The sequence below is a fragment of the Macrobrachium rosenbergii genome, chromosome 56, assembly GCF_040412425.1.
Source record: "Macrobrachium rosenbergii isolate ZJJX-2024 chromosome 56, ASM4041242v1, whole genome shotgun sequence".
Taxonomy (NCBI): Eukaryota; Metazoa; Arthropoda; class Malacostraca; order Decapoda; family Palaemonidae; genus Macrobrachium; species Macrobrachium rosenbergii.
In genome coordinates, this window is record NC_089796.1 from 46,264,347 (window position 1) to 46,286,018 (window position 21,672).

The window sequence follows — 21,672 nt, forward strand, 5'->3', positions numbered from 1 at the left end:
GGAATCCAAATATAGTGGACCTGTGGCAGCAAGATTTGGGTTAAGAAAAATGGGAAGTCCTTACAGTATAAAACTAATTTCTCCTACAAACCTCAATATTATTTATGCCAACATTATCATCTGTAAAAAAAAAAAAACCCAAGACTCACAGTCTTTTGTTCACAAAAGAAGTGTTCTTTTGTTACAATAGCACTACCTGCATTCTTTCGTATGCACCCACCACCAACCTTAAATTTTGTGTACACAGAACATTTAGTGGTTAGGCACTCTGTAGATATGAAAGGTTTTTGTAAAAAACAAGTTTTTTCAGGGGAGTTCTTGAAAAGTGTAATACATCCAGAATGAAACTCATACAAATTCTGAGATGTTTACTCAAGGGGTTAATGTACCCAGGAAAGTACAATGCAACAGTTCCTGTACAGTACTCGTTTCTAAATTCATCGGGAAATGTGTAGAAACATACCAACTATCAAAGATGATGTAGGAATGAGAAATTCTTGAAGAAAGGAGTATGAGGATAAGGAAGAAAATGTAAGTGTCTTCATCTAAATGTAATATTGAGACACACCACCATTACTTATTTCAATAAATTGAACATCTATGTGTTAGACTGATGCCCTCAGTAAAATAATCAAGTGACTTAACAGGAGATCATACATGAGGTTTATTTCCTCCACTGTTTCATTAAGAGGTAAGCCCAGAGATCTGACCTTCCACAGCTGTGCTAAAATCCCAGCAATGAGTCAGGCATAACGTTCCCCTCATTACTACAGTCAAGGCTGAGGCAAAGATGATTAAGGTCACTGTGACTAGGTCTTGCCTACTCATCATTTGAGTTTGCAAACAGAAGACCATTGACAAGAACAGAGATTGGTCACACGAGATACCAGCTTCAGCAGAAAAACTGTTAAAAAGCTTCTACAAGGATGGGATACATGCAAGGCTGACCATTATTAAAGAGATAACCAAATCACTTCTGGGTCACCACCACTATATTCACAGTCTGCTGAAGAATGGCCAACTTTCAGTTGTTTTGGGCAAAATAAGAAACTGCGCATATTAAGGTACACCCAGGGTAGAGCAACGTTGCTCTCCAAATCCCCAAATTCAACTAAGCTAAGCTGAAGTGCAGTTTTGTGCATAGGTTCACAAACAACAAAAATCCATCTGGCACCAGAGAATTAGCATTGTGTGTGTTTATTGACCAACCCAACAGAAGGACTTCATTCCACATCTGTGAGGGATACCATAAAAAAAAAAACCCAATGGAAAAAGCACTGGTTATCACCAGTCAATTAACCCTTCAACGCCGAAGCCCTATTTACAAAAACGTCTCCCGTATGCCGGCGGCGTTCGGTGAGTTAGCGCCGAAGCGGAAAAAGTTTTTTCAAAAATCACAGCACGCTTAGTTTTTAAGATTAAGAGTTCATTTTTGGCTCATTTTTTTGTCATTGCCTGAAGTTTAGTATGCAACCATCAGAAATAAAAAAAATATCATTATCATATATAAATATTGGAATATATGACAGCGAAAAAAAAAACTCGTATATAATTGTATACAAATCGCGCTGTAAGCAAAACGGTTAAAGCTAATGAGTTAATTTTTTTTAGTTGTATTGTACACTAAATTGCGATGATTTTGGCGCGGACGTAAAAAAATTTTTTTTTTTTCAAAAATTCACCATAAATCGAAATATTGTGCTAGAGACTTCCCGTTTGTTGAAAAATGAAGCTAATTGATTGAATATTACTAGACTGTAAGTATTTTAGCTTACAATTGCAGTTTTCGACCATTTCGGTTGAGTCAAAGTTGACCGAAAGCCGAATTTTTTCTATTTATCGTGATTTATATGGAAATATTTCAAAACTGATAAAAGCTACAACCATGAGTTATTTTTTGTTGTATTGTAAATGAAATTGCGCACATTTTCATATATAAAACTTTATGTAACGACTAATATAAAGCAGTGCAAATATTGCGACAACGAGACGAAAGAATTTCCGAGATGTTCGGCCGAGTTACCGCGCAGACGTAAGGAAAATGTTTTTTTTTTAAATTCACCATAAATCAAAATATTGTGCTAGAGACTTCCAATTTATTGCAAAATGAAGTTAAACGATTGATATTACTAGAATGTAAGAGTTTTAGCTTACAATTGCGTTTTTTGACCATTTCGGTCGAGTTAAAGTTGACCGAAGGTTGAAATTTTGGCAGTTATCGTGATTTATGTGAAAATATTTCAAAACTGATAAAAGCTACAACCATGAGCTATTTTCTGTTGTATTCTACATGAAATTGCGCACATTTTCATATATAAAACTTTATGTAACGACTAATGTAAAACGATGCAAACATTACGACAACACGACGAAAGAATTTCTGAGATGTTAGGCCGAGTTACCGCGCGCAGACGTAAGGAAAAAAAAAATTTTTTTCAGAAATTCACCATAAATCGAAATCTTGTGCTAGAGACTTCCAGTTTGTTGCAAAATGAAGGTACATGATTGAATATTACTAGAATGTAAGAGTTTTAGCTTATAATTGCGTTTTTTTACCATTTCGGTCGAGTTAAAGTTGACCGAAGCTTGAAATTTTGGCAGTTATCGTGATTTATATGAAAATATTTCAAAACTGATAAAGGCTACAACCATGAGTTATTTTCTGTTGTATTCTACATGAAATTGCGCACATTTCCATATATAAAACTTTACGTAACGACTAATATAAAACAGTGCAAACATTACGACAACGTGACGAAAGAATTTCTGGCGCGGACGTAAGGAAAAAGTTTTTTTCAAAAATTCACCATAAATCGAAATATTTTGCTAGAGACTTCCAATTGGTTGCAAAATGAAGGTAAATGATTGAATATTACTAGATCATAAGAGTTTTAGCTTAAAATTGCGTTTTTTGACCATTTCGGTCAAGTCAAAGTTGACCGAAGGTTGAAATTTTGGCAATTATCGTGGTTTATATGAAAATATTTCCAAACTGATAAAAGCTACAACCATGGTTTGTATTTTGCTGTATTGTACATGAAATTTCGCACATTTTCATATATAAAACTTTATGTAACGGCTAATATAGAACAGTGCAAAAATTACGACAAAATGACAAAAGAATTTATGAAATTTTCGGCAGAGTTACCGCCCGTGCGTAAGAAAAAAGTTTTTTTCATCGAAATATTGTGCTAGAGACTTCCAATTTGTTGCAAAATGAAGGTACATGATTGAATATTACTAGAATGTAAGAGTTTTAGCTTACAATTGCGTTTTTCGACCATTTCAGTCAAGTCAAAGTTGACCAAGGTTGAAATTTTTGTAGTCGACGTGCACGGTACGTCCACTCGGCACCCAACAGACAATTTTAGTCGACGTATGATACGTCCAATAGGCGTTTAAGGGTTAAGAACTTGCACCTCACACACTCCAATCTGAAATTCACCTGGTCACTCTGTGGTCTAACAGAAGTGCCTCCTGACCATTACCTGTGCTCCCTTGACTCGTGATGCTAACAAAGTAACTTGTTCAGGATAAACAAAACTTTGCCAGCCAGGCCAGACAGCATCAATCCTGATTAACCAAGTAGGCCTGCTCCTTAAACCTGGCATTATCATCCAAAGCAAATAGAACAAGCTCCACCTTTGTCCATTAGTGAGGAGACACCACTGTCACCACCACTGTTTTAAAAAATATAGGTGCTGCATTATCAATGCCCTTCCAATACGCTTGAGATAAACTGGGGGCCTTCCTGAAACATACAAAATATTGGAGGTACTTCCTTGAAGTATTTCTGCACATGTACGAATCCTGACAGTTCAGTAAAACTAGGAGAATCCTTACAGATGAGTCATTGCATTGTTCCCTAACCTCCAATTTCCAACTTAAAGGGTGAGATATGGGCAGCTGATAAATTCTGGTAACTCAAATTGCAGTAATCAATAGCGTGCTTTCTTTAGTATCCATCTCAAATTTTTTAACAATAGAGCCTTCCAGTGTTCCTGCCAAGCATCCAAAGAGAAAGCAAGGATGTCCTTTCTGACTACCAACTATTCTTTCCTCACCAATTGGTATGCCAAAGGTTGTCAACCTATCTTGGTAGAAAAAGAAACCTCTTTTTCCTATCATAATGGCTGATGAATATTGAAGGAGAGAGAAATGACCTTTATCAGCTGGGTGTGCATGTGCACAGATGATGCGCCAGGGCCACAGCTCTGGACACCCTCAAAGTCAGTTTCTCAAAGTCTCCAACTAAGTCCTCTGAGGCAAAAACTGGAGCAAGGGTGTTGATACTATACAGTTCCTTTAGTCCTAAAAGGCAGGCAGTCAGAGGGGTGCCTCATTGCTATGACCTCTCACGTCAGTCACATCCAAAAGGCAGTCATGCAGATAAAAGGAATCAACATCTGACCAAACAGTCATCAAATTTTAGTGACATCCCCTGATGTAAGACTTCTTATGAAACTGACCAGATATGGACAGCAAGAAGCTGAAGCCTGTTCCTTCATTCTTTCCACCACAAAAAATGGACATCCAATTTGTGCAGTCATAGACATGTACAGTATATCTGAAAACCTCTTCAGAAAGGCTGGTAGGTAGCAAAGTGAGTGAGGATTAGTTACTCAAGCATCACACTCCATGATGGTTCCTTGTTACTTCGGCCTCAACCCATTGACTACAATAACCTATGTGGCAGGGACTAGCACTAGAATTGCCCTGCTAGAGGCTGGATCAATCTGTGTGAAAAATTCCCGGTAGAATTTGCATCTGAAGCCTGAAGGTCTTGTACAAGTGCACCTGCTGGCCCACATCAAGTATGACTACAACACAGGTGATGTTCACAGAGGGAAGGCCCAAGGTTGTCATTTCCATACTGGGGTCACAGGAGCCAAACAGGGTCTGACACTGTAGCACTGGTTTTCTGTATCCTCTATCATGCAAACGGAGTGATGATGAAAATACATCAATGGAACAATTATTGTCACCAAGTCTATGAGGAGGATCGATGAAAGAACATCACGGGAAGAGGATGAAACTGATGATGTCTACCATCTTTGCTGATGACTACTTTGTTTCCTTGTTCAAAACAGTATAGAAAACACTTCTCTGGAAAAGTTGTCTCTGGGTGTAATGAGAACTGAATTTAAATGATGAGAGTCATCAAGTTGGATGCTGTAACTCGCAGAAGGCTGAGAACTAGTCAACTGTGACCAGAATATTCCCTGGATGCCATGTTTTGAAGTAACAAAATGGTCAGTATTATATGAATAATTCTACAGTCAAAAACTGTACTTCAGCTTTCATTCTGGTTCTACACATGGGACAAGATGCCAACACTGACCTTACTAAAGAAAATGTTATGACTCATTAATGTCTCTACCAACACCAACACCAACTCGACTGTAGGTATGAATCCCCAGACCATTGTTCTTACATCTGTAAGTTATGGTTGAAGATGAACACTTACGACAACTTCCATCATGCCATAAGTTGGAAAACCCCGTAACTCTAAACATCATAATAAAAATTTATAAAAATGAGAGAGAGAGAGAGAGAGAGAGTGACAATTATGTAAGCCTGGGGAAAGAAACAGGTTTTTAAGCTTTACCCTGGTAATAAATGGTTTTCTCCCCTCCTTATAGGAGGGACATCCTTAAAGTGAACCCTCCTGGTGGCTACAGCTCCCTAAACTGGTTTTCTTCCCTAATTATAGAACCTACAGCTACGCCAGTCAGACAGAATACTAGTTACGGCACTCGCAGCGCCGTAACTTAAGGAACATCAGCTGTAAACCGGAACTGATTTTTTGATGCATATATTTGAAAAAGCGCTGCAAGATCAGAACGCTGTAAGTTGGAGTTGCCATAACCTAGGGAATCTATCTATCTATCTATCTATCTATCTATCTATCTATCTATCTATCTATCTATCTATCTATCTATCTATCTATCTATCTATCTATCTATCTATCTATCTATATATATATATATATATACACACATACAGGCAGTCCCCGGTTATCGGCGGGGTTCTGTTTCAAAGGGTGTGATGATAACCGAAAATCGGCGATTTCGGGGCTTTTTCGGCGATTTTCGGGGGTTATCGGCGCCGAAAAGCGCCGATTTTCGGTTATCGGCGGCTCTGCTAGGTATGTATCGGCGCCGATAAGCGGAAATTGGCGATTTTCGGAGCCGAAAATTGTCTATTTTCATCGCTAGACAAGCACCATAAAACCGGATCGCTGCCAACCGAGCCCACCGTTAACCGGGGACTGCCTTATATGTGTGTGTGTGTGTATATATATATATATATATATATATATATATATATATATATATATATATATATATATATATATATATATATATATATATATATATATATATATATATATATATATATATATATATATATATATATATATATATATATATATATATATATATATTATATATATATATATATATATATATATATATATTGTACAGTGAACCCCGTATTCGTGGGGATGCGTCCCACACCCCCGCGAATAGGTCAAATCCATGAATGCTTAAAACCCTCTAAAAACACTTAGAACTGCCCATTTTGACAGCTTAAACCAAGAAAAACCCTGTAAAAATACTTATACCTGAGTATTTTAATAGTTTTATCACAAAAAGTGCATTTATTCATGAAAATTGTATGAAAATACAGTAATTAGTGAATATTTCTCAGTGAAAAATACCGCGAATGGGCGAATTTTCTGCAAAAAATTGGCTAGATATGTTCCAGAGAAACCCGCGAATGTGTGAGTCCGTGAACCATGAGAACGCGAATACGGGGGGTTTACTGTATTTTACATATGGCAATATACTTATTTATTTTATGGGAGCTCAGGAAACAATGAATTTAACTGATGGCCTGCCTAGATGACTGGCTAATCTTGGGGAGTCACCAGAGAAGAGTTCCAATGAAAACTGAGTGTGGTAGTTGACAGACTCCAGTCAAAGGGTTTTCTAATAAACAAGAATAAGTCCAACAGGCATTTTCTTAGGTCAGGACTTTGTTGGGAGACTCTTTCACAGACAACTGTCTCTTCCCAAAGCACTCAAACCAGTACAGGCAGTCCCCGGTTTAGGACGGGTCTGGCTTACGACGTTCCGAGGTTATGACGCTTTTCACATATTCATCAGAAATTATTTCCCGGTTTACGACGCATGTTCCAGGGTTACGACGCGTCGTACACCAATCCAACGGAAGAAATATGGCTCCAAAATGGCAGAATAATAGAAATTTGGAGGTTTTTTATGAAAAACTCAAATAAAAATGCAGTTTACATCAATTCCAATACACCCAGAGCATTAAAAGTAAGGTTTTCGTAGGATTTTTTACAATTTTCGACGATTTTTCAGTTTACGGCGATTTTCGGCTTACGATGTGGCGTAAGAATGGAACCCCCGTCGTAAACCGGGGACTGCCTGTACAGAAATTAAAATTACTGGCAGATACCAACAAACTGAAAAGCCTGATACTTTGTGTCATCACATTCTTTAACATTTCTTGTTGCTTATAAAGAAAAGAAAATAGCTAAAAGGACTGTAATAGGTTCATGATTACTGTTAAAATAAAGTATGATTAGAAAGGAAAAAAAGCAATGGATCTCACCAAAGAAACTGGAAAGCACTGAACACAACTAGAACCATCTCTGCAGACTCATGAAGTACAAGGTGGTTGGGTAATGGATATCTGAGATTCAAGGTGGTACTAGTGCAGTGACAGTGCTATTCTTTTTTTTCTGTGAACAAAAGACTATGAGTCTGGGACCAACACAGACCACAATGTTAGCATTTCTATAATTGATGGGGTTGTTATACACAACCTATGGCTGTACAATAATTTTCTTCTACATTAGTTTCATTGTGAGTAATAAAAATCCACAATTATATAGTAAATATATTATTACTATGTAAAATAAACCAAAGACTTTCGAACACCTGAACAGTGTTCCTCATCAGTGTTAACTGATGAGGAATGTCGTTCAGGTGTTCGAAAGTCTTTGATTTATTTTACATAGTAATATATTTACTATATAATTGTAGATTTTTATCACTCAGATTGTTTTTCACGAAATTGTGAATCTATTAGCATTAGTTTCATTGTTGTCATGTGGGAGATTTTGGCACCATTCTACAAAAGACTTTAACAGAGCAATACAGACATATTAAGTTTATCAACTGTGAGTTCCCCAACAGACACTACCATTCAAATGGGATGTCTCACTGTGATACAAAGTACGTCACAATTTGTTTAAAGTATGCTTTTAGGAAATATCATATCAAGATATACTTTCTCATTCAAAAAAGACTGACATTTATTTAATCACTTATTATGGAACCTGGGTAGAATCTAGTAGGAATCCACAGTAATGCCCCACACCATTTAATTAGCTGAAATAAAAGGCTTGCCCATAAGAACACAGAATACCTTTATCATTGTTGTCATCATCACCCACTAAGGAATCAAGAGGAACCTGTGGTTCTTCTGATGAATCAAGAGGAACCTCTGGTTCTTCTGTCGGAGTTTCCTGAGTATCATCTATTCCTTCATCAACAGGAACAGCTATGTCATCTGGCTGATCTTCATTTTCAACTATTCAACAACACCAATATTAATAAAATATTGCATTCACTGAAGAATGACTCTTTGCTAAGAAATCTTCAATAAATGTTCAAAAATAAAAAAAGTATTTTCATAGAAATAAAATTTTGTTTTTAATTCATAATATAACCAAATATGAACAGCAAAATTTCATAACAACAAAAAGATTACTTTAGTTTATAAGATAGAAATAACTATTATTAGATTAATGATACATCCTGATAACCATTCCTTTTCAGCAATCAAAGACTGTACAACCTGCAGATTTTTTCTCAAAACTTAGCCTTTGCAATTAGTACTTCATGATTATAAATTAGTACTGCATGATTATAAAGTACTATTTATTAACCACCGCTCTACCAAACAAAATGCTATTGAAAGCTCCCCCTAAAAAGAACATTTTCTATAGCTTAATCATCAATTGCAATCACTGATATACAGTATATATGCCTTTTCTTGTCTACCTAATGCTTAACACACAATACACTTAAGCAGTAAACTACTACATGATGAATAGGCAAAATAATATCTTTGGAGAAAGTAATGTGTTGTCAATTCAAACAAAGAGCACAACAACTGTACTCAGTGAAAACTCTTGGCATTGAAAGTTCATTTCTTTGAATATCCAGTCTTATAAAGGGAGGAAAGAACAGTAATGGCATTATGTAACACCTAAAAAAAATATTTCATTGAAAGGTTTTGCAAATTAGATATAGTCCATTATTCTTTTTCATGAAAACATTGTACCAGCATTTTCTAGACTATCCAAGTACAATCTAAAAGCATACAGACACCTTAATATATAATTATTCAGGCACTAAGTTAGTTAGCATCTGAGGATCACAGTAATTTCTATCTTGAAGCTGACTGCCTTGCCAGATAGTACCATATCCTTAAAAAGAAACATATTCCATCTGTTAAGTTTTTAACCTGACCCGCGCAGTGCTAATTACATTATAATTACTCAGATAATTCACATGTTTCCCACTAGCTATTTTTTATAAATGTAAATTACCGTTTTTTTGGGGGGGTAATGGTTAGTATCAATTATTTTGTTAGATTTCTATCTGTGTCAATGCACTGTAATTTTGTGTGCATTTAGAAAACTCCTGACAAAAAAATACTGTTTATTGTTATAAAGTCAGGTGAAAGCATGAAACAACACAAGACTACAACAAAGCAAACGACAGTGTGGTACATGTTGCTCTGAGTCAGCCCACATCACCTTGTACTCTGCCTCATTCCCACATTTGTATTGGTGATCACGCAGTTTCTTAATCAAAACATTTCTTTAAGTGTCAGCACCATCTGTGTTAACAATGGCCGATGGAAAATAACAGAGAGGGAGATTTGCTGATTTAGAAATGAATATGAAAATGAAATGAGGATAATCATGAGGTTAATGCTTATCTTCCACAGCAAATGACCTGAGTTTTGTATTATCAACCATGAATATCATCTTTAAGAATATTGCCTGAATAGTAAAACACACAAAAGGAAGTGTTACTATGAAAACCACAATAACAACTGATAATATGTGGAGGAATAAAGAAAATGAGGAAAATGTTAACGATTTGGGTGAGAGGCCAGATACAAAAAAGCCAGTTCTTCTATGCATGTTAATATTTCAACAAAATATACTGTAGTCCCCTTATCAGACAATCCAGCATGTCATATGTTGGATCCCTTACTCTAGGTATATGTAGTACTTCAGCTCTGACCACATTTGTGCAAAACAGTCTGGCAATTTATTTACATACATCAACAACTCTGAATATAGTAAATTTTTTTGCCCTGATAAAAATTCCAAGACAGGGACAGGTGGACCATCACTGGGGTTTATAAATATACTGTAGGTGCATGGTCACTTGAAAGACAGTTATCTATTGTTCTCCAATTACAACTAACATGGCAATTAGCATCAGTTATAGTAAGGTTAATACATGATAAAGTACCTGTCTGAATGTGAAAATGTACAGATTTTGGTGTTGAGGATGTCTGTGTCCTCATTTTCAATCAATGACATAAAATCGCCATTTGCATTCAACAAACTGTTACCCCACAAAGGGTGTCTTAACATTCATGTCTCGCAAGGAGAAGAAAAGGTTAAAGAAGTTGGTAAATCAACACAACTGGATCATCATAGGTGACGTGACATTTTCATCTGGTGAGAAATACTGAGAAAATACTGTATATTTCCTACAGAGACCCATTTTTACTGCTGAAGTTTGACGGGTAGATTGTAAATTCAATGCAACACCATATACCATGACTTCAAATCTGTAGGCTCTGGGAGCTCAATAGCTCACTTTTTAAGGCATGCGGTGTTAATATCCAGCATGGACTGTTGTAGGCACACAATCACAGGACAAAATTTACGTATTAATCATTTTAATTCAACATTTTTTACTCTGAGAAAACAATAATTGAACTGCAATACTGAAGTTATTTCTTTTTGCTTCTGGAAGGCCACAATCAAGAGACCTACTAGTGAAACCAGAATTTTTTGGCTAGTGTTAAGGTCTTGAGAATTCTCTGGGGCTTTGGAGTATTTGCAAGATTACTTCTGGATTTTCCAGAACCCATCAGAAGCGCTGTTTGATTTGAGGAGGGAGTAACTGCTTTCTAACTAGGAGGCATGTTGTGACTGCTGGGACAGAGAAAACACCAACTACTGTGCTGGGGCATCTTTATTAGTTGCTAAACCAAGTTAAGCTGTTGGGAACCAGCAGGAGCTCACTCAGATTCCAAAAGGCTGGTGCACCAACAGGCACTGGTCCATGACCAATACCCACTGACCCAGCCTTCACTATGAAGCAATAGTAAGGGATGTTGGACAGAAAGATGGAAGAAAGGAAAAATGAAAGTAACAATTAGTAAGGGTAATGAGAGATATTCACATTCAAACAGGGAGAAAAAAGGTTCCCCTGATTTGATAGATTTGATAGCCTTCTCACCCATCACACGACTTCAACATCAAACCAGTGACTCATCAAGTGTCAAATTAAGTTAATGAAAAGTCAACTGCCAGTCCCAGGGGCCGAAAAATTTGAGGTGGTCGAGTTTGTCAGTGCAGACGTAACTCACTCATAAAAAGATGACAGCTCCTAAAACTTAAAATGAGGTCTCAAGATCAGACGGCACCCAGGTACCTAGCAGCAATCAAGTAGGCAGGAGTGCAAAGAACTGCTGAAGAAAACTGAAATATAAATCAAATTAATTTCAAAAATGAGAACAATATATCTGGGAATAATGGTGGGAGAAAGCAGATGTTGGAGGATATGCTCACTAAGGAAAACATGAAATATCTGTGGTGTTAAGGAGATATAAAAATGGGTTAATACAAAAACAATCAGACCCAAATGGACTATCAGTAATCACCTGTTTCCCACCAGGTGGCGTTTGAATGCTTACGTTCTTGTCAGAATTCTTTATGACCACCCACTAAGTTATAGGGAGCCTGGGTGGGTTTCCACTTCAATAGTAGTTAAGCATCCAAATACTGTATTTACCGGCATATAAGACGCACCCTTACATAAGATGCACCCCTATTTTAAAAAGATATATTTTGGAAAAAATAAATTTTAGTATGTTTCATCATACATTTATTGAAAGATATTTTAAAGTGATTTTGTAAGGAAAAATGTACCATTCTGTGCATAAAATACAATATTGTGAGAGTATACTGGAATAAAGTATGGCCTCTGTATGAAATTTACCATAAATAAACAACGTTTATGTGCTGTTGCGACAGGCCACCAGGGCAGCACTATGAGTTTGTTTACTCACTCATTACATGTCTGACAGGCTAACTGCCGACATATCATAAGCAATATTTCGTAAGTTTAAGATAACAATGATAATTTGGCCTGTTTTCAATATTTCATTATTAGTAACACAATGTACTGTAATAATTAGGCTTGTTTTTCAATGTTTTATTATTAACAACAATTTTTGTGCCTAACCAGTATGCTCACCATAGGCTAGGCCTAGCCTAGCCTACGGCATTTGGTCTCCTATCCATAATACAGCCACACTGGATGCAAGGCAGTTTTTTGATACATTTAAAAATTTTAAAAATGCATCTAATACGCCCGCAAATATGGTAAGCAATTCCATCACAAAAATTTTCATTATTTGGGATGAATTTTACCTACTGTTTAAGTTAGCTGACTACCACATATAATGACAATGGTGGATCAGCGCAGCCAGAGAAACATCTGCTCCGCCAAGCAAACTAAAAGCTTTTTAAAAGGAAAAAAAACTTCAAAACATTTTTGCCTGTTGTGTGATCCTTCCTAATAAGTACTGTCAAGAAACAGTGGATCCACAGTAGGGTGTAAGGTCCTCATAGCGAGACTTGTCAGAGGCCCATTACAGGGCAAAAAGATTCTATCTTGTAGAGTACTAGACTCTCTTTTGCCAGAGTCAAAAGCCCTTAACCAACAATCCAAAACTGAAGACAACGACTACACTCCTATACATTAATGTTTACCTTCATGCTCCCCAACCTCAACACCGGGATTTCTAACAACTTAAAGATAGGTTCAGGACAAAATCATCCCTTCTGTGATAATAGGACTAAATTTGACATCTTGCAAACAAAGCAAAGTATAACTGAATCCCATGTCCATTAATGCATTGAGATCCTTCTCTAGCAAAAGGTTTTTAAAGGAAATTAAAAGATGTGCTTATAGGCATTATGATGTTTTACTTTCAAATAATGACAAACGACCTGGATTCGACCCTACTTGTGCTGACTTGATTAAGCAATGTAGATAAAGACATAACATTCTTGAACATAGGAGTGTTGTACTCCTAGCACCACAGAATAAATTCTAAACTCCTCCTCTTCAAGGACTAATTCTTTCTAGATAAATCCCTAGAACTACAAGTGGAAATAGCAGAACTTCCTCTTCAATGCATGCTAAAGCAGTTAAATTAGGCACTGTCACAAATCTGGGGAGGGCTTTGCCCTGAAATTGTTTATATCCCTAAACAATGGAAGAAAAGCATAAAGACATGTCTCCTTGAACAAAACCTTGAAAGGGCTTGAAGCTCACTAATACACTTTGCTCTAGCAAGAGCTAAAGGAAAAGGTGTTTTGAGAGTTGAGTTCTTAAGGGAAGCTTTACTCAAAGGTTTAAACTGAGGTAACTTCTAATTGAAGGACAACATACAAATTCCATCCTAAAAAATGATAGGAAGATTTTGGAGGCTTCCAGCTCAAAGGATTGGAGGACCTCATCCAAAGTCATGAGCAATATTCAAGTCTGCATGTCCCAGAACTGAAGACAGCATAAAGCAATATACTTTAAGTCCTGGAACAGAAAGTTGTCTCACATTCCTGAGATGCTGGAAGAACTTAATGGGTGCTGGAAATCCCTCACGACAAGCACCAAGATCAATAAACTGACCACTGTTGTTGAAAATGTCTTACAATGGAGGCCCTATTAGACTTAAGGATTGGTTCCCTAGCTGCTCTTGTAAAATATTTTGCTCGCAAGAGACAGATAACAGTTTCTATGTGGTCTGATGAAATGGGAAGGTTTTGATGGAATGTTCTTAAATGCAACTGTCTAAAAGAGCCTTCCTGATTGGTAGAAGGTGAAGAACTTCTACCATCTGGATAGGAATCTCAGGAAACCATTTCCTTTCAGACCAACATAAGCTAACAATGGCTTGAGTTCTCATATGTTCACAACTTGTTGAAAACTTTACTCAAGAATGCAAACGGAGGAAAAGCAAAGGGGTCTAGATTTGACTGCTCTAGAAGATAAGCATTGACTATCCATGTCAGAGATCCTGTCATGGAGTGCTGTAAACTGACAGTGTTTCATTTTGAGCAGTCATAAACAGATCAATGTTCAGGGCTCGCCAAAGATTCCACAACTTCTGATATAACTGCAAAAGAAAAAACCATTCTGAATGAAGACTTTCCCTTTTTCCCTTTCCTGCTGGATTGGTCTGCAATAACATATTTCATATTTTTGCCCAGTGATTAAATGGCAGAAGAATGACGTTCATGAACTTTATCCACAGGAGACATTTCTCTGCTAGCCTGACAAAATTCTTGATTTGTACTTCCTTATGTTGGAAAATAAGTCTGAATTGTTGGAGTAGACTGTGATCATCTTGTTTCTGATTAGATGTTCTGCTTGCATAAACCCTTCCAACTTGTCAAAAACTCTAGGTTTTCTGTGTGCATTTTCTCTCCTATACAGTCCAACTCCCAAACATTTTGGATGTTCTCCAGAATGGCTGACCCCGAAGTGACTGAGGACAATGTGAGGTCTGGGCTCTAGAGGTCTAGAGGCAGACCCATCAACAGTCTTGAAATTAGGATTGAAATAGAATCCAGAAGATGAGAGCTAACCCAAGAGTTCTTGAGGTAAATGAATTGTTCATTCTTAGACGGACCATGTTAACAAACTTCACTAAAGAGACCAAGTGAACCAAGTGAGGAAACCACTTCTTGAATCAAGGCTTTTAATGGTCAAGATTCTCTCAGCAGTGATAGAAAATTTCTACCCATCTCTTGTCTGAAAAACCCAAAATGAGAGAAAGTTTATCTTCATCCCCTGATAAACAACTCACTGGGTCAGATAAGCATTGACTTGTTGACATTGATCAGACAAACCTTTACCCTCAAGATTGCCTGAAATGAGTTAGCAAGAACTATACAGTCATCCAAATTTGGGAAAACCTAGACTCGTAGCAGATGACTCCCTCCCACCCATGGAGCCAAAACATGGGAGAATACATGTTGTGTTATGCTCAGACCAACACACACACAGCTTTGAACTGAAACACCTTCCCTTTGAAGACAAAGCTTAGATACTTCCTCAACTTAGGATGGGTGGGGACAAGAAGTATTCATCCTGAATATCAATAGATATTCAGAAGGCCACTAAGGCCAAACTGAATGGCTCCATCGAAAAAGGAGTAAAATGAATGAACTTGTTGAGATTGAAAACATCCAATACTGGTCTCAAGCATCACTAAGGCCCTGGTAATAAAAAAAATTCGATGGTAAAACCTCAGTGACTAGTCTAAAATTGGCTTGATCCCCTTGAATAACAACTGCCTGATCTCCTCCTCCAAAACTCAGAACTATGTGAAGAGGGAGGGCAGGGAGGGATATCAGGAATACTGACAGGGGTGGAAGAATAACAAAAGGTATGAAGTATTCTTCCCTCTGAACCATCACTACCCAAGGTTCTTCTGTAAAGCTTTGCCAGGCACTCCAGAAACTACAGTAATTGATCTTAAGAGTTCAAAACATCAGTTCTGGTTTCCTTTGCAATTTTTTCACTTAGAATGTAAGCCCTGATCACCTTGAAAGAGCTTAATGAAGCAGAACTCGAGGGCAGTTTGGTTGATGGGCTGCAGGCACAGGATGCTAGCAGGAAGACTGCAGAGACTGTGCTAAGAATTCTAATTCTCCTGATTCACAACATCTTCGGCGTGCCTTAAATACTTAGAGGGTGAGGAGATAACTGTCAGACATGCCAACAACAGCTACTGACCATTGACCCAGAGCTGCTTTTTAAGAAAGATAAGAACACAACTCTTCCCATTACTTTCAAACTGAGCTGTAAAAAACAAAGACATTCCTCCCTAAGCTTTGGAGAAAGGTCTAGCAAGGTACTGTTAATACTGCAATGCTTTATCAAGAACAGCTGCCCCTCAAGACTAACATTTATGTATATAATACTCATTATTATCATTAGATTTCTTTTACCTGGCCCAGAAAACAAACAATGATAAATAATTGATAGATATTTCCACTTTACTATTAGGCCATGGTGCAGGCAACTTGAAGACACTTGCATCCTGAAAGGAAGAAGGTTGAAAATCTGACATCGTATCTGCATCATAACAACTAGCTGTAAGCAGCTTCATAAAACTGGAAAACAAACTAGTGGCATTCCAAGAACCAGCTTTAAGGAATATAATTTCAAGATCGCCTCAAAGCACACCTTAACAGAATCAGATAGCTTTGACGTCTTACTAATTTTAACATGACAAGGTAGAAGCATACAAAAATGGTGCCTATCAATGGATTCATCTTTAGAAAAAAGAAAGGGAAAGGTGGAGCAACACAAACTATGAATCGCTTACAAACCAAAGAAGTATCATTTGAATCAGGGTTGAAATCTGTCAAGTCAAAATGAAGAACTGAGACGGTATAAAATGGTAAATCCTTAGATGAGACAGTGAGGTGATAGACACTTGATACGGTGACATACCTGGGACCACCAGCAATGATGTCATGGGACGCTGGTGGTAAGCATCAGACAACTGAGACGGCTGGATGAGACACTTCACTGTGGAAGACAAATCCCTTGCTTCCCACATACACAATAAATCCAGAGACAAAAATTTTTACTCTAGAGAAGACCCTGATGAGATGACAACCAGAGCCATCCCCACAACACTAGAAGCCGCAGAAGAGGAAGAGCAGCTAGCACAAATAGGCACAGCTGTAAAAAGGTTAGGAAAAGAGGCGATAGAGGGGGAAACTAAGTATGAGGGGGAGGGTTGATGAAAGAAATGGAAGGAATAAATGATGATACAATGGCAATAAATGATTGAGCAACTGAAGTACTGATGCATGGTTAAGAAACTACAGAAGTAACTTGAATACTATGTTTATAATCCCCAGATACTCAACCAGGCCACACATATCACTGTCAATCACCAAATGATGATAATACGAGTTGGTTGATGTGAGCATTTACCTCTAATGAATAAATCCTTTAGAGAATGCGTACAGTTCAAGACGGTAAAGTGTTGAGAGAGAGGTGGTGAAGGGAATAGACCTCTGCCCCAGACACACCTTGGTTCCTTGGCAGAGGAGAAGACCTACTGACGCAGTGCAGTCCAGAGGATAGGCTACAAGCAGATGAAAGCCACAACACCTTCTCTCTTGTGAGGAAACCAAAAAAAGTCGATCACTATGGGGGAACCATGATCTTTACCCCACAATATACATGATCAAATGCCTTACTGATTAAATAAGTAATTTAATATCTCCCTCCATTTCATCTATCCTTTTCTCTTGAACCACACAGGGAGTATAAGACAGCAGAGCAGAGGGAGTGAGAGAGGAGCAACACAGGAAGAAGGAAAAGATTGAGTAGGCTTATGGCTTTTTTTTATTTATAAATGATTTGTTTAACCAGGCCTCTGAACCCTTTTAGGGTTCTTTTTGGGCTGGAAAAAAAAGGGGGGGAAAGAATACATAAAAATTAAATAAGTAATTAAATAAATAAATACAGGGGAAAAAATTAATATAAAATAAAAAATTGAGGAAAAAAAAGAGGGGAGAAAAATTATATTTTATTTATTAATTTAATTTTGTTTAAGAAGAGAATATTATTAATTGAAAAGTTATTACCTTCAACTAGAATATCCTTTATTGATTTATTTTGTAAATAAGTATTTCTTTCATGTTGCCATCTGGGACAGTCAATCAAGATATGTTTGATTGTTATTGGGATGTTACATCTTTTACAAGTTATTGGATCTGTGTGTGGAGTTGACATCAGATGACCATGTGTGAGTCTGGGATGTCCTATTCTGAGTCTTGTTAAAATTATTTCATTAATTCTTTGTTTTTGAGGAAAAAGAATAATACTTTTTAACTTTGTTCTTGATTTGTCTTAGTTTGTTTTGAGGGGGTGTATTTGACCAATCATTTTGCCAATCCCTATAAATTAAAGGTTTAACTGATGCTAGCCAGTCTGATATGGGAGCTTTCGTAGTAGTTATGGCTGAACCTAACAAGTGGTCTACCTCACAAAATTATTCATTCTCATCAGGCATTCCTTACAGTTTAACATCAAGAAGAACAAAAATAAAACCACATCCATTACCATGACTGGTAACACCTGTGTGACCATCATGCCCAACTGAATGCATTCAGTTAACATGAAACTCGTTCATACAGAACCTAGCACTTCTGTCTCTGCTTGCCACAGATCACATAATGAAAAGCAGAAAACAAGTACAATACTGTAAAGAAGAAACACAGCAAGAAATAGTAAAAATGATTACAGCCAATTAACACTATGCACAAGGACACAGTATGATGAATTCTGACAAGAACATTCTGTACACACCTGGTGGGAAACAAGCGATGACATACATTCCTTCCAGGTCAGCCAAGTATTACTTTATTCTTTTGTTTAATTTGAATGCAAATTGCAAATAATGGCATAAAGACACAAGTTAAATTGAACAGTAGGTAAGATACATCCCAAATAATATCTTCAGGTGAAATGGCAAGACAAGACAAAATGGAGTGGGCATATAGGTAATACATGAAATAACTGAAGATATGATAAAAGTGAGCCAAATAAATAAAACAACATTAAAGATCCAAATAGTCTTTAGAAAGAAAGTAATGTTCATATTCTCAGTATACTCATCACAATCCAGATGACAAGAAGAATGCCACAGGAGTGCCACAGTCAATGGCTACATAGGAATGGACAGAGTTGTTTTGAGAATGTGAACAGTGTATTTGTATGAATGCCATTTTAACCAGTGAACATTTTAATATATAATTCATTTTTTAAAACTGTATTTATACAGTAGTAACAATCCACAGGGAGACCCAAACTGGAACTCAGAAAGACATAGTTCTTTGTGAAATCTACATTACAGCTTCACATTCCATCCTGATGAGGGTACCATTGATATAGCAGTGACAAATAGGCAGGATAGGAATCCTGGACAAAATTTTTTTTCAACATTATATGTTACCATATTAAATTTGGCAAACAGGACACCCAGGGGCACCCCACAACATCATCATCACATAGTTTGCAAAACTGACCTCTACAGGGGATGAAAACGGCCTTTTTCTTACAGGCTATTAATAGTGACTTAAGGGCATCCACTGGGATATCTAAAGTTTGTATAACCTTATCTGTATAAGCCCTGTCCAGGGCATGGCTTCTTGCTTCATCTAATGATACATGGGTAAACAGGCTCTCCATGCCCAAGGAAACGATGCTGCTCAAGAAGGGATAGTCATTTGAGGCTCACAGGAAGACTCTAAATGATTGTAAGCGCTTCTGCATGATTTTCACCCTCTTAGTGGTCTTGTTGATATTTTCTAGTAGTGATAAGAACCATGGTAGCAGCCTTGTCTTCCCAAGAGGTGGTGAGAGGTGGTGATACACTGACTGTCTTCCAGTTTCATGGTGGCATCCAGGAGTTCTCTGGTCACCAGGCTGCTCTTGTATGGGCACCCTTGTTTGTGAGTGCTTCATCACAAAGGGGCTAGAGAGTTATATAGTCTGACAGATTCTTCATGTTTAAGAGCTGGGTCCTGTCAAGTAGGACTTTGACCTCCAATCTTTTCATCAGTGGTCTGGGTTTACTGATTATGTGCTTTTGAGACTTACCCTTAGTCTCAAAAGCTTCCTCATCTTTTGTGAAACTGTACTTTGTCAGATCGATGCACTCAGTCTTTTTTCAGGAAACCTTGAGTTTTCCTCCATAAAGAGACATCAGCTTCCTGAAGATGGCCATCTTTCTAGAAGCATAGTTATCCTCAAGTATGGAGACCAGCTTCCTGGGAGCATGGTTATGCTGAGACAGATTGGTCCCAGTGTTGATAAAGGAGCTGTTTGCTTAGCTTGTTTCTCTTTTCCCTTCATCTTGACCTGCCTTTCCTAAATACTCCCCTGAAAGCATTCATTACTTCATCTTTTAAAGCAATGTGCCTTTGTAGGTATAAATGAGTAAGTTTGGGTAGGAGACACTTTCATTATGCAATAAAGTCTCAACTGCAACTCTCAGTAAATTTTATTAATAACAATGACAACACCCTTAATAAGAAAATTAAGGACATCTTCACCACCAACTCATCTAATGACAAAATTGTCTTCACAAACTAGTGAATTTCATAAATGCTCCTGAAAAACATTCTTGCACCCTCAGAGGCATAATGTCATAGGCATGTATAAATGACCAGGTGAGGGAGAATGCCCTCAAACTTGAACCAGCATAAATCCTGCCCATCTCTCTAAGCATCTGCCCAGCCACCTTCACCAAGAAACACACTACCATGACTAAGTTCTAAACCCTTCTCTATAATGTTGAAATAACAGACTTGGCCCCTTCCTTGATGCCTTATACTTCAAATAAAACTCATGATGAAAAATTCAAAAACCCTATTTTTGGCATCATTAAAAGATGCACAAGGAATTGAGCAGCAGCAACTTTGATGCCAGAAAATTAATTTTTGGCATGTCTCCTCCCAACTCAGCTATCTGTTACCACAGACCTCAAACAATCATACTACACTCCCCACCCACCTACCCAGTTTTTGCAATATCACTAACAATACTAGCGCAAGGAACAAAAGATGCTCGGCCCAGATGCACGCCCCAAGCTCAAAAACTGGCTGACCTGTCAAAACTTCCCTAAACATTTCTGTCCTCTTAAAATAGAAAAAAACAACAGCAGCAGTCATTCACTATTACTGCACATGCGTGGACAGATCCCAATTTCCTGCAGAGGCAAGGGTTAATATTTATGCTGCATGATCCATGACCTACGAGAAACTACATTTCTTTCTATAAAACCCCTCATACTTATAATTAGCCCAAATCACAAATATGATGGGAAGGAGTGAATTGCTAAAAAAACCATGACTGACTTGGTTGAAACATTCAAGGTCTACTTGAAAGTTCCTTGGGATTAATCTTGCATATCAGATCTGAGTACGGATTTGTAATTTGACAGAAATCCTGATATGTGAAAATGAGATATGTCCATCTGCTCCACCCTTGCAAGAGAATGCCACAAGGTGGAGACCCTTTCTGCCTTAGAGCCATCCACAAAGTGATGAAGAGGTAATGCTGGAGAGTCTATGTCATAGCGTAACCCATTAAGGATAAGAAAGGAAGAATGATATGATGAAGGCATGAATCAACAGTCAGGAATCTTTCACAAAGTGAGGAATATCAGTTCCACTGTTACAACAAACTTTACTTGGTAACAACATGCAAACAC

The 21,672-nt window shown here is 37.4% G+C and overlaps 1 protein-coding gene across 6 annotated transcripts in view; it reads right to left on the reverse strand.

The window, feature by feature from the left end:
* The window catches only part of IFT54 (intraflagellar transport 54), a 475,732-nt gene that overhangs the window by 191,234 nt on the left and 262,826 nt on the right, over window positions 1–21,672 (reverse strand). For 4 of the 6 annotated variants that reach the window (XM_067100326.1, XM_067100322.1, XM_067100327.1 and 1 more), the window contains one exon: window positions 8,464–8,628. The exons of the other annotated variants lie outside the window; for them this stretch is intronic. In XM_067100326.1, coding sequence (XP_066956427.1) covers window positions 8,464–8,628 — 165 coding nt within the window. The remainder of the gene's footprint in view (window positions 1–8,463; window positions 8,629–21,672) is intronic. 6 annotated transcript variants of the gene reach the window in all.